Raw genomic sequence first — 13,405 nt, forward strand, 5'->3', positions numbered from 1 at the left:
TTTAAGCTACGTTCCTTAATCCATTGGGATTCATGGCATTGATGGTGTCTGCCATTGTGATGAGCACACTCCTGATTAGACAATGCCATCATTGCCATGGAGCCCAATGGTTTAAGGAACCTAGCACTGGTGACTTCTAGAATGTGTCCCTGAAATGTATCCAAACCATTAAGGGAAATCTGATACAACCACACTGGATACAGGGTCCAATGTTCTATCTTGCAGTGTATGATTCAGTGTCACGTAGCATCACATAGACTTCAGCACTGAGATACTATTCTCCTTATTATATAATTCTGCAGGCAACTCTCTTTAATTACTTCATATAAAAAGAGCACCTCAATCCTTATCTAAGACAAGACACTGTACAGATTCAATGTTTGCTTTATATCTGATGAACTGATACACAGTATCACTAGTCAAAAAGACAAGTGTAGCAAAAAAGGGCTCAAATTAAAATGTGGAAATGGATCATTAACTAATGTGGTTCACTATAGTTGCTACCTACGTGAGATATATTTTCATGCTGAAAAACCTACATTCGGTGTCTCATATTCAAGTGGTAGGCGTGCGGTTCGAAAAGCATTTCAATGTGTAGGTGGAGGTTACTTATTTAGAGGAAGGGGTACACAGATAATTACAATCCTTTCATACAAGGTGCCACTTTTCTTTTTTTATTTCCCTGAGTGTTATTGCATAAACAAAAAACAATTAAAGCATCATTACAAAAAGCGCAAAGACACTGAAATATACCGATGATGACTTAAAAGCAGTGTAATCTACAAGCAGCGTTATCTAGAGCAGGAGAAGCTGAGCAGTTAGTTTTGTGGGAAAAGATTCAATAAAATGTCTGTTCTTTCTGAGCTCAAGATGGCTGATTTGTATGATGTGTATACATAGCATAGAGACTTAAATGTATAAATTACAAGTTTTGATTTGGATAGCACAGTTATACAGATGGCACTGATCCCATATAAATCAGTGAAAAAATGCCCATAGTAAAGTATATATAGAAGCCAAATGATGGATGTGTACATACACTCATAATAAGTAGGATTCAGCGAACTCGAACTGCAAAGTTCGGGTTCATACCGAACTTTGGGAGTTCGGGTACACGGACCCGAACCAGGACTTTTTCACTGAAGTTCAGGTTAGGTTTTCGGTTGATTTTATTATTTTCCATTATAACATGGTTATAACGGAAAATAATAGCATTCTTAAGACAGAATGTTAAATAAAATGGCCATTGAGGGGTTAAAAAAACCAAAAAAACTCACCACATCCATTTGATCGCTTGGAGAGTGCAGTGACGTCATCACCTTCACCTGCTGAATGAAGATAGAAGGACCTGCGGTGGCGTCACAGCACTCACCACGTGGTCCTTTTACAGTTCCTTTAATCCCTCACTGGCCATTTTATTTAGCATTCTGTTTTAAGAATTATATTATTTTCCAATATAACCATGTAGTAACGGAAAATAATAAAGTGAAGTTCGGGTCCCTATTGACTTTAATGGGATCTGGGTTTGGGTTCAAGTTCGGGTCAAGTTCGGGTCCAGAACCCGAACTTTGACCTAAGGTTGGGCTGAACCCAGCGAACCCAAACTTCCACGGGTTTGCTCATCCCTACTAATAAGGTCATAAATGTCTTAAAAGTAGGAAAATAAGGTCAGGTACTGCAGACATTTACTCTTATGATACAATATTGCAAAATCATGTTTCCACACACGGGTCTCCTCATCACACACATATTAGAACATTTTATGCCACAAGGAAAGGTAAGGAAGGATTATATGGCCTTTATTCAGCAATTTTGCAAGCATCAAAGGTTTAAGTTGCTTTTTTTTAAAACATGAAAATGATAAGTGTCATTAGCTGCACTTTGTTGTTCAATTCTTATTCATGCTACAACTTGATTAACTTTACCTGAAAATTTTTGGAACCATCTTGGCTTCTTGTCCCAGATGACAAACAGGTAGTAAGCAGGAACACCAGTCAAGGTAATGGCAAAACCGATACCTGTGTTTATGGGGTCTGAGTATAGTGATAAAGTGACCATAAACAAACAGGTAAAGGAAAATAATGCTGGTATAAAGATTGGCACCTGGAAAGAGCAATAATAAATATATAAATATAAAATTACCTGTGCATTGCCTTCTATATGCACAATTCCATTTATCATATATTAAAATATATTACCACTTATGTATGGGGCATAATAGGGGAGATTTATCAATCTGGTGTAAAGTAAAACTGGCATAGTTGCTCATAGCAACCAATCAAATTTCACCTTTCATTTTTGACAGCTCCTTTGGAAAATGAAAGGTGGAATCTGATTGGTTGTTTTGGGCAACTAAGCCAGTTCTACTTTACACCTGTTTGATAAATCTCCCAAACTGGGTCTCATTTATGATCCATCCACTTTTTCTTCTTTGTCAATACATGAGGCCATAAAAAATTTCCAGACTGGGGTGCCTAAGGCCCACCAGTAAAATTTATTCTGGGGGGACTACTGTACAACTACATGGAAATATTATCTGTCTTCCGTTTGCAAATCCCTGTACTAGCACACATTTATTTTCTGTAGTAGCACGCTGTCTAGCTTGTTCTGGACACCACATCTGTGCACATACAAGCTATCTCCACTACCCGATGCATTTATAATAATAAACTGGGTAGGTAAAGAGTCATGGACACACAGGCGGTTAAGATGTTGTACAGTTATTATCTGTATCTAGTTCAGTCTGCATACTGTGCCATGTGCCACTTGTGCAAGGGTTGGGGGGTTAGGAACCTGTCCTTTCTCAGGGGCCCAACAGGGGATTCACCTCTTCCCTTGTGGGAAAGTCCAAGCCTGTATAAAAATAGAGCTTTTGAGGCTTTCAAATTATGTTGACAATTGTATTCACATACTACTTTATCTCCACTCTCAACCATGTTATAAGCTTTTTTTTTATGGTCACGTCATAGGCAACTAAAAAGAATGAAAATCATGCCATTAACAAGCCCGAAAAGCACATAAAATAAAGTGTAGTGTGAGTTGGAAGCTAAAGCCAAGTAAATATAATTCAAAATAATTCTAGCATAAATAAGCATGGCTTCTGGTAAACTAAGGTGGCATGCTTTTGAAATATTAGCTGAGGGTATCATTATTCAAAAGCACGATTTGAAACACGGACATACCACAACAAAAACTTACAAGAGAATATGCTAATATGGTACTTTCAACCATCTTACGCTAGAACATTTTATGACCCAGCAACGGGCATAAATCATTAAAAAAATATAAAATATTCATAAATAAAGCCTACTGCTCCTTACTTATAAAGAAGTATAAAAAAAATATTCAGTTTATTTTAAAGTCAGAACCAAACACTCTATGATACAAAAACAAACTTTACAGAGCCGTTTCCTAAGAGCGGTTAGCCATGTTGTCTATGGCAGTTACAAATACAGAAGCTGTATATTAGTTGGTGATACACAATCGTCTTCAATAACCCCTGACACTGAAGGCTTCTGTGCGGCGTATCAAGATTAATGTCCGTCAGACACAGAGGTGAGTGTACCTTGAAAGGGCGATGCATCTCAGGTCGTTTGTATCGTAGATAAATGAGTCCAACAACAACCAGACCAATAAACAGCCACCTAGCAAAGCTGAGGAAATTCAGGAGGCTGTAGATATCCCCAGTGAACAGCATCACCATTGTTAGTGGATACTGCAAAAGAAGAGGTTATTTTTACAGAATCAATACGCTCTAGTAGAAAGATTATCCACATCCATGCATTTATAAAAATGTGTATCTAGAAATCAGCCTTGGCTGATAACCAGCATGTTCCCCTTTAGTTATTATCTTAGGATATCATTTACTGATTAACACAAAATGTGAACTTGCCTGGAAAAATCTGTTCTTGCCAAATTAAAGATGTGTTTCAATCAGCTTTCTCCATCTGTATTTGTAAGTCAAAACCCATATCTGGTCCAAAACATATGGAAAAAACTAGAATGGAAATACAGCTTTTTTTTCTCTTTCATGTTTTTAAAACAGTATATGGACCAAAATGCTATAGTGTGATAGTGGCCTTAGGCTGTGTTCAGACACTACAGATTATGGGGGTCATTTATCAAACTAGTGTACTGGCTTTGGAAAATAAAAGGATGAATCTGATTGGTTGCTATGGGCAGCTAAGTCAGTTCTACTTTACACCAGTTTGATCAATGACCCCCTATATGGGCAGATCTGTTCTTTTTTTTTTAATTAGAAGCATGCTGTTCACCTCTTAGGTTCTCCTTGTTTCTGGAAAACTGAATCTGTTTGTCTATGGCTACCAATAGATAACTAAATTATGTAAACATTACATTCATTGACACTGGGTCTTTCTACAACATGGCATAAAAGTGCTTACTTGCTGCCAAATAAAAAGGCTCTCAGAGAGTACTTTTGGGTAGTGTACCTTATGGTGAGAGAACACTAACTGCTAGACATGCCTTATTTGACATATCTGCCACCATACAATATAGTCTTGATAAAGAGCAGCATGTTATAGGGACAAAAATTAGCCCAAATGGAAAATTTGTATATTCTGAAGTTTGTCTAATATCAGTATAATAATAGCAAAGTTTGTCTAATATCAGCTAAAAAATAATACAGTGGACAAAAAGTTCTAAGAAGAGTGCTTCATCAACCCCCCTCCCCCCCATCCTTCTCCAGGCAACTTATGGACACCATGTATCTGGACTAGTACAGCAGACCTCCCCTATAATGCACCACTTGAACAGGACATATCTACTTTATATTCCCCCAAATTCCACTTATTCTGAAGAATAAAAGAGGAATTAAAATAGTATTTGCCAAATGTAAATCAATTTTATGTGAAGCTAATAGAGTCTGTGGTGGATTATGATATAACTAAAGACTTTTACAATGTGTTTCACAATTCATGGGGCTGAAAAGTTGATGTTCATTTTTTTCCAATTTGTTGTAACTAGTGGTTAGTAACAGGAAATAGTTAACAAGCAAGATGTCGTAGTTTTCATTAGCATCATACTCAAGGACTACTAAGGAGTATAACGATACTCCAGTAGCATCATACTCCAGTCCTACTGAGGAGGGGCAGCAGGATGATTATGATGGACCATCAATGCAATCCTATATTGTTCCTATAACTGTATTTCAGAATCAATCATTTTAAGATATAGAACTAAACCTAGAAGGGAAGCTTATTTATAGATGTAGCAGTGCTGAATTTGCTATTTAATGCTTTATGTGTGCACCTTGGCAAGTCTCAGTTCATTTTGGGGCTTACTTCTTAGGTCACATGTCTAATTGAAAACTATTGTCTGTTCTTAAGTCCAGATAGTAGAATTTTAGTAAAAAGACACAGAAAAACACACAATAGCTATAAAAAATGCTATGTATTTACAACGCTACTAAATGCTTGTGTGCATATATTAAATTGGGGAATTACATGTTATGGGACTTAGAAGAATTACTTGTGGTCGTATTGTAGACCACAGATTGCACATGATGCTATCATGATGATTTGTGTCAAAAGACAAGCCATCCACTAATGATTGCCTTCAAGATTTCATCCAATACATTAAGCTGATGTCGCAGAGCTGTTGTCAGTTGATCACCTACTGCTATGTTTGTGTCACATATTAGATGGGGAACATTTATGGATGGATTTTACGTTACTATTATAGCCTGTAATATATTCATCATTTGTTTGTTAGCCAATTTGTAAAAGTAACATATAGGTTAATGAAGGATCACAGGCTGGGCAGACATTAAGTTTTATCTATTTGATCAATAGCAAGCAGTGATCCAATCTAGTGCATTAGCCTGTCTGTGCTCGGGCAGAGATAGCCTTAAAACCTGACCTTTCCTGGTCCCAGAGTAGTGAAGATGAGAAGCACTCAGCTCTGGAAATAAAACCTGTCCAGATACTATAATAACAATGAAAGATGAGAAGCAATATATATATCTGTACACAGGCCAGCAGAGCCATGCAGCTGTTCATTCAGCACCACACCACTATGGAATCATGTTCATGATAGATCAACCATGGCAATTTCTTATATGGAAACCTGTAGACAGCTCAAAATGAAGAATTTTCCCAAATTAACCGATCTACAAAATACAGTCCAAAATCCTTGTCTTCCATGAAGGAGACATAGACAGACAGACAGGTAGATAGATAGATAGATAGATAGATAGATAGATAGATAGAAGCAGATAGATAGATAGAAGCAGATAGATAGATAGAAGCAGATAGATAGATAGAGCTAGATACTAGAATGATTGATATTAAAGAGATTAAAGATACATTTCTGGAAATATATTTATTAATAATGATCTTATTGTTCCACTCGTACAGTAAATGTGGCATGTCTCTACATACTCTGACAGTACTCCAGCACTATCAATAGGATCAGACTCAAAGAGACTATCAGCAAGGGGAACAGTAAGGGCTCATTCACACAACCGTATGAACGAGTTCTCATCTATTCTGCAATTTTGCATAATGGGTGCAGACCCATTCATTTAAATGGGCAAAAAATATAGAGCATGTCCTATTGTTGTCCGCAATCGCAGACAAGAGTAGGCATTTTCTATATAGCGCCGGCCATGTGCTTTCCACTATATACGGAGCACACACGGCCGGTATCCATGTTTTGCGGATCCACAATTTGCGGACCGCAAAACATGTCTCGTTCATGTGAATGAGCCCTAAAGGAGGATATACAGGTACAGATTCTCTGATTATCGGGAACGAATGCTTGTTCCCATCAATCTGCCCCTGTAAAGTTGCCATCAATCACCTGATCAAGTGAACAAGTGAAACGTTTGTTAATCAGGTGATCTTGTCATTTGTGCAGACACCTAAAGTATTGTTTCTGGACAGTAGGTCCTGCTGTCTAAACTGGGATCTGCTGCCCAGAAACAATGATTCTGTATGAGGATGAGGGATAGCAATAGCGTAAACAGTGTAAATCCAGTGTTTCTCCCCCACTGAATGAGCAGCACACTGTTGGGGAGGAATGCTTCCTTCGCGACAATCTGCTGCTCATTACACCATGTAAATGTAGCTTAACACTCAGTTGTCAAGTAATCCATATACCGGTATTTACAGGAAGCATAGCAGTGGAATGACAAGAAAAGATACTCCCATATTGTTATTTTATAAGGAAATATGAGTATTTGCTAAATCAGACAAGTCAAGGTGCAGACATATCCTCTGATTGCATAAACATAGGCATATGGGAAAGACATGCAAATAGTGTTTCCGCCGACAAACAGGGCAGATTCTGCTAATTTGCATGTCTTTTCCATATGCCCATGTTTATGTGAGTTTACATGACAAAACAGAATAGAAAGGTTATTGAATATAAATGTTAGGACGATTAGAAAACTAAACATTTTCATGCAGCCCTCCTAAGCAGTGAGAGAAGAGAGCTGGCATCCCCCCAAAAAATAAAAAATGACCATTTTTGTCACCCTAATGATAATGATCTAGGTGCACAGGTCCCCAAAGCCATCCAACAAAAGTCAAGCAACTTTGAGGCTCACTGGCTCTCAAGTCTGTGTGGATAGAGAGCTAGTTTTGAATGTCTCATAGTGCACAAGGCTGCCATTGTAAGGTATGCTGACTGGACCCGTCTCATGGATAGGTTGTTGGCTTGCACATACCCGGATTTTGGCATATAGCCTTTGTGTGATTGTTTGTTATAGGTAATAAAATTGTGCACATAATACATGCATATTACATTGGCGATTTTTGCAATCTCAAATTTGTGAATTTATGGAGAATATTCAGCTAAAAATTAGCAAAATATCATAAATTCTAATATTGCCTATAACGCTCATCACTAGTGGGAAGCTGTAAAAAAAAATTCAAAGGCGGTGGAATTGGAAGAAAAAATCTGCCACAGTTCAAGGGAAAAAAAAAAGAATTGCCCATTTAGATTTTTTCCTGTTATTGTATTCACCGTATGGGATAAATACATTTATATTTTAATAGGGAATTTGGGGATGTGGCAGTGCTAATGATATTTACATTATTTTTATTGGCTTTTTTATTAACAAATGACTTGGTCATAATTGATCACAGCATCTGAGACGCTAAGGCTGGGTTCACACCTGAGCGTATTCAATAAGCGCTTTTTATAGGCATTTTTATCAGGCGTTTTTGAGGTGTATTTTGGGGTGTTTTTGTATTTTGGAAACGCGCGTAGTACCCGCGTTTGTGTGATTAACCACAGAGGCATTCAATGAACCTGCTGTAAAACGCTCAGGTGTGAACTAAGCGTAAATGTCTGCGATTGGCATTATCGACAATCATAGACTTTAAGAGGACCTTTCATCAGTTTTGGCATAGGCTAATTATGCTGTTACCTTGTAGGGCAGACCCCACTGATGCCATGGGTGTTTTTTTTTCAACCCCCCCACTGTTCGTCTGCTGTGGTCCCCCGATATTTTAGTGCGCTGTATTGTAATGAGCTGTAACTTCGCAAGATTCCTTATCCCTGGCTGTGAGCGGTCTGCTCTGATTGGATCGCGCTCACAGCCAGGGAGAAGGAGACACCCACAGCAGAAGACTGTATCTCCACCCCGTTGCGAAGTTACAGCTCATTACAATACAGCGCGCCAAAATAACGGGGGACCACAGCGGACGAACGGGGTGGGGGAGGGTTTGAAAAACAAAAATATGGCATCAGTAGGGACCGCCCTGATGAAAGGTCCTTTTTAGTGTCTTTAATGGAAACAGCAGAAACCCAGCGGCTCCTGATCTGCTCCAGAATGGGCGCCACCTTTAAAGTGCTGACATCTGCCATACATGTATGGCAGGTGTCCTGAAGAGGTTAAATGGATATTGGTTGTTCAAACAAAATAAGGCAATCCTCACAACATGGACTTATATTAGGAGATATATATTAAATATGATATATTTGTAGTATATATGCAGAAGATACATAATTTTATTGTAGCTTATATATTAGGCTACTTTCACACTGCCGTTTCTGAGTCCGCTTGTGAGGTCCGTTCAGGGTTCTCACAAGCAGCCCAAAACTGATCAGTTCAGCCCCAATGCATTCTGAATGGATAACATGCGTTTGGTCTCCGTTCCGCTTTTGAGACGGACACTAAAATGCAGCTTGCAGCGTTTTGGTGCCCGCCTGACAATGCAGAGCCAAACGGACCCGTCCTGACGTACAATGTAAGTTAATGGGGACAGATCCGTTTTCACTGACGCAATATGGTGCAATTGAAAACAGATCCGTCCCCCATTGACTTTCAATGTTAGTCAAGACGGATCCGTTTTTGTTTTAATGAATAATGCAAACCGATCAGTTATGAACAGATACAAGCATTTGCATTATTGGTGCGGATCTGTCTGTGCAGATACAAGACGGGTCCGCACCGAACGCAGGTGTGAAAGTAGCCCAATATGTAAGGCAGTGCAGCTGTTTCAAATGTTGTTTGCTTTCAACAAAACACTTGTGCCTTTGACAACTCAAGGTCAAAACTATAACAATTTGGAGAACCAACACTGTCATTTTTCTAAACTGTTTTAAAACTACAGAAAAAGTCTAATCCACAGATTTTCTCATTTCAAGGTAGACTTATGGGTATATGTGCGTACGCTGCACACTCAATAGGCTTAGCTTGTCTCCTGATAGCATGTACTTCAGATGTGCCTTAATCCATCCTCAAGGAATGCATGAATTATTTCTTATATATGAAGCAGATTATTAAATGGTTATATGATTGTCACTCTGGATTTGACAGCGCTGTAATGTAGATCACACTTGTTATTTTTTAACACTTGAAGCAAAGCTGAATATAAATTCCATTGCTCTATAAAAGCACTCCTGGAGAGGAGATGGAGTGCTAACCCTTGTCCTACACAATCCTAGGTGGTATGATGTTGTCTTTGCAAACATTTACTGAATTTCATGATCTTTGTTGTGAAGTAAAATATGAGCTCAATTGTTTCTTCCATCATACTGAATTATTGTTATTACAATTTTTTTTTATTATTACTTTGCATTTTGCCTATCTTTGTTATCAAATGTGAAAATAGACTGTGCAAAAATAGACACGAGATGCAATACACATATTACCTAACGGGACCAGCATAAGTACATGGCCTTCTATATATCTTGCTACAGTAAATATTTATATATATATATTAATATTTTGTTATAGAGATGATCCTATAGGTATTCGAGTGCAAATGCTTTGGGCATCTTGTAGAAATGAGGGTTTTATTACTTGCATCATTTAAAGTGCCTTCATCGATTTTCTTTCTTAATAAACATTAAGAGTGATGTATAACAATCTGATATCTTCCTTTTTCTAATTTTCTGTACATAAGGCCCAAATATGGACCACAGGCAAAATACACACGAGATGTTCTTTGATGTCTATGGGAGAGTTTTCTAGATATACCTTGTGACCTGTGTCAAGGGAAGAGTGCAACTATCACCTATTATGAATGGTGAAATCCTGTGTGGAAAGAAATCTGGCATCAAAAATGTATAGCAACTAGAGTTGAGCGAACACCTGGATGTTCGGGTTCGAGAAGTTCGGCCGAACATCCCGGAAATGTTCGGGTTCGGGATCCGAACCCGATCCGAACTTCGTCCCGAACCCGAACCCCATTGAAGTCAATGGGGACCCGAACTTTTCGGCACTAAAACGGCTGTAAAACAGCCCAGGAAAGGGCTAGAGGGCTGCAAAAGGCAGCAACATGTAGGTAAATCCCCTGCAAACAAATGTGGATAGGGAAATTAATTAAAATAAAAATTAAATAAATAAAAATTAACCAAAATCAATTGGAGAGAGGTTCCATAGCAGAGAATCTGGCTTCCCGTCACCCACCACTGGAACAGTCCATTCTCAGATATTTAGGCCCCGGCACCCAGGCAGAGGAGAGAGGTCCCGTAACAGACAATCTGGCTTCATGTCAGCAGAGAATCAGTCTTCATGTCATAGCAGAGAATCAGGCTTCACGTCACCCACCACTGTAAGAGTCAATTTTCATAAATTTAGGCCCAGCACCCAGGCAGAGGAGAGAGGTCCCGTAACAGAGGATCTGGCTTCATGTCAGCAGAGAATCAGTCTGCATGTCATAGCAGAGAATCAGGCTTCACGTCAGCCACCACTGCAACAGTCCATTGTCATAAATTTAGGCCCAGCACCCAGGCAGAGGAGAGAGGTCCCGTAACAGAGGATCTGGCTTCATGTCAGCAGAGAATCAGTCTGCATGTCATAGCAGAGAATCAGGCTTCACGTCAGCCACCACTGCAACAGTCCATTGTCATAAATTTAGGCCCAGCACCCAGGCAGAGGAGAGAGGTCCCGTAACAGACAATCTGGCTTCATGTCAGCAGAGAATTAGTCTGCATGTCATAGCAGAGAATGAGGCTTCACGTCAGCCACCACTGCAACAGTCCATTGGCATATATTTAGGCCTAGCACACAGGCAGAGGAGAGAGGTCCCGTAACAGACAATCTGGCTTCATGTCAGCAGAGAATCAGTCTGCATGTCATAGCAGAGAATGAGGCTTCACGTCACCCACCACTGCAACAGTCCATTGGCATATATTTAGGCCTAGCACACAGGCAGAGCAGAGAGGTCCCGTAACAGACAATCTGGCTTCATGACAGCAGAGAATCAGTCTGCATGTCATAGCAGAGAATGAGGCTTCACGTCACCCACCACTGCAACAGTCCATTGGCATATATTTAGGCCTAGCACACAGGCAGAGCAGAGAGGTCCCGTAACAGACAATCTGGCTTCATGTCAGCAGAGAATCAGTCTGCATGTCATAGCAGAGAATGAGGCTTCACGTCACCCACCACTGCAACAGTCCATTGGCATATATTTAGGCCTAGCACACAGGCAGAGCAGAGAGGTCCCGTAACAGACAATCTGGCTTCATGACAGCAGAGAATCAGTCTGCATGTCATAGCAGAGAATGAGGCTTCACGTCACCCACCACTGCAACAGTCCATTGGCATATATTTAGGCCTAGCACACAGGCAGAGCAGAGAGGTCCCGTAACAGACAATCTGGCTTCATGTCAGCAGAGAATCAGTCTGCATGTCATAGCAGAGAATGAGGCTTCACGTCACCCACCACTGCAACAGTCCATTGGCATATATTTAGGCCTAGCACACAGGCAGAGCAGAGAGGTCCCGTAACAGACGATCTGGCTTCATGTCAGCAGAGAATCAGTCTGCATGTCATAGCAGAGAATGAGGCTTCACGTCACCCACCACTGCAACAGTCCATTGGCATATATTTAGGCCTAGCACACAGGCAGAGCAGAGAGGTCCCGTAACAGACAATCTGGCTTCATGTCAGCAGAGAATCAGTCTGCATGTCATAGCAGAGAATGAGGCTTCACGTCACCCACCACTGCAACAGTCCATTGGCATATATTTAGGCCCAGCACCCAGGCAGAGGAGAGAGGTCCCGTAACAGACAATCTGGCTTCATGTCAGCAGAGAATTAGTCTGCATGTCATAGCAGAGAATCAGGCTTCATGTCAGCCACCACTGCAACAGTCCATTGGCATATATTTAGGCCTAGCACACAGGCAGAGGAGAGGTTCATTCAACTTTGGGTAGCCTCGCAATATAATGGTAAAATGAAAATAAAAATAGGATTGAATGAGGAAGTGCCCTGGAGTCCAATAATATATGGTTATGGGGAGGTAGTTAATGTCTAATCTGGACAAGGGACGGACAGGTCCTGTGGGATCCATGCCTGGTTCATTTTTATGAACGTCAGCTTGTCCACATTGGCTGTAGACAGGCGGCTGCGTTTGTCTGTAATGACGCCCCCTGCCGTGCTGAATACACGTTCAGACAAAACGCTGGCTGCCGGGCAGGCCAGCACCTCCAAGGCATAAAAGGCTAGCTCTGGCCACGTGGACAATTTAGAGACCCAGAAGTTGAATGGGGCCGAACCATCAGTCAGTACGTGGAGGGGTGTGCACACGTACTGTTCCACCATGTTAGTGAAATGTTGCCTCCTGCTAACACGTTGCGTATCAGGTGGTGGTGCAGTTAGCTGTGGCGTGTTGACAAAAGTTTTCCACATCTCTGCCATGCTAACCCTGCCCTCAGAGGAGCTGGCCGTGACACAGCTGCCTTGGCGACCTCTTGCTCCTCCTCTGCCTTGGCCTTGGGCTTCCACTTGTTCCCCTGTGACATTTGGGAATGCTCTCAGTAGCGCGTCTACCAACGTGCGCTTGTACTCGCGCATCTTCCTATCACGCTCCAGTGCAGGAAGTAAGGTGGGCACATTGTCTTTGTAGCGTGGATCCAGCAGGGTGGCAACCCAGTAGTCCGCACAGGTTAAAATGTGGGCAACTCTGCTGTCGTTGCGCA

At 40.7% G+C, this 13,405-nt stretch overlaps 1 protein-coding gene across 1 annotated transcript in view; it reads right to left on the reverse strand.

Moving 5' to 3' along the window:
* Nucleotides 1-1,899: 1,899 nt before the first annotated feature.
* The window catches only part of LOC122925792 (cystine/glutamate transporter-like), a 40,818-nt gene continuing 29,312 nt past the window's right edge, over nt 1,900-13,405 (reverse strand). The window contains exons 5-6 of the mRNA XM_044277150.1: nt 3,566-3,715; nt 1,900-2,103 (exon numbers count right to left, since the gene is read on the reverse strand). Of these exons, the coding sequence (XP_044133085.1) occupies nt 1,900-2,103; nt 3,566-3,715 (354 nt within the window). The remainder of the gene's footprint in view (nt 2,104-3,565; nt 3,716-13,405) is intronic.

The sequence above is a fragment of the Bufo gargarizans genome, chromosome 1, assembly GCF_014858855.1.
Source record: "Bufo gargarizans isolate SCDJY-AF-19 chromosome 1, ASM1485885v1, whole genome shotgun sequence".
Taxonomy (NCBI): domain Eukaryota; kingdom Metazoa; phylum Chordata; class Amphibia; order Anura; family Bufonidae; genus Bufo; species Bufo gargarizans.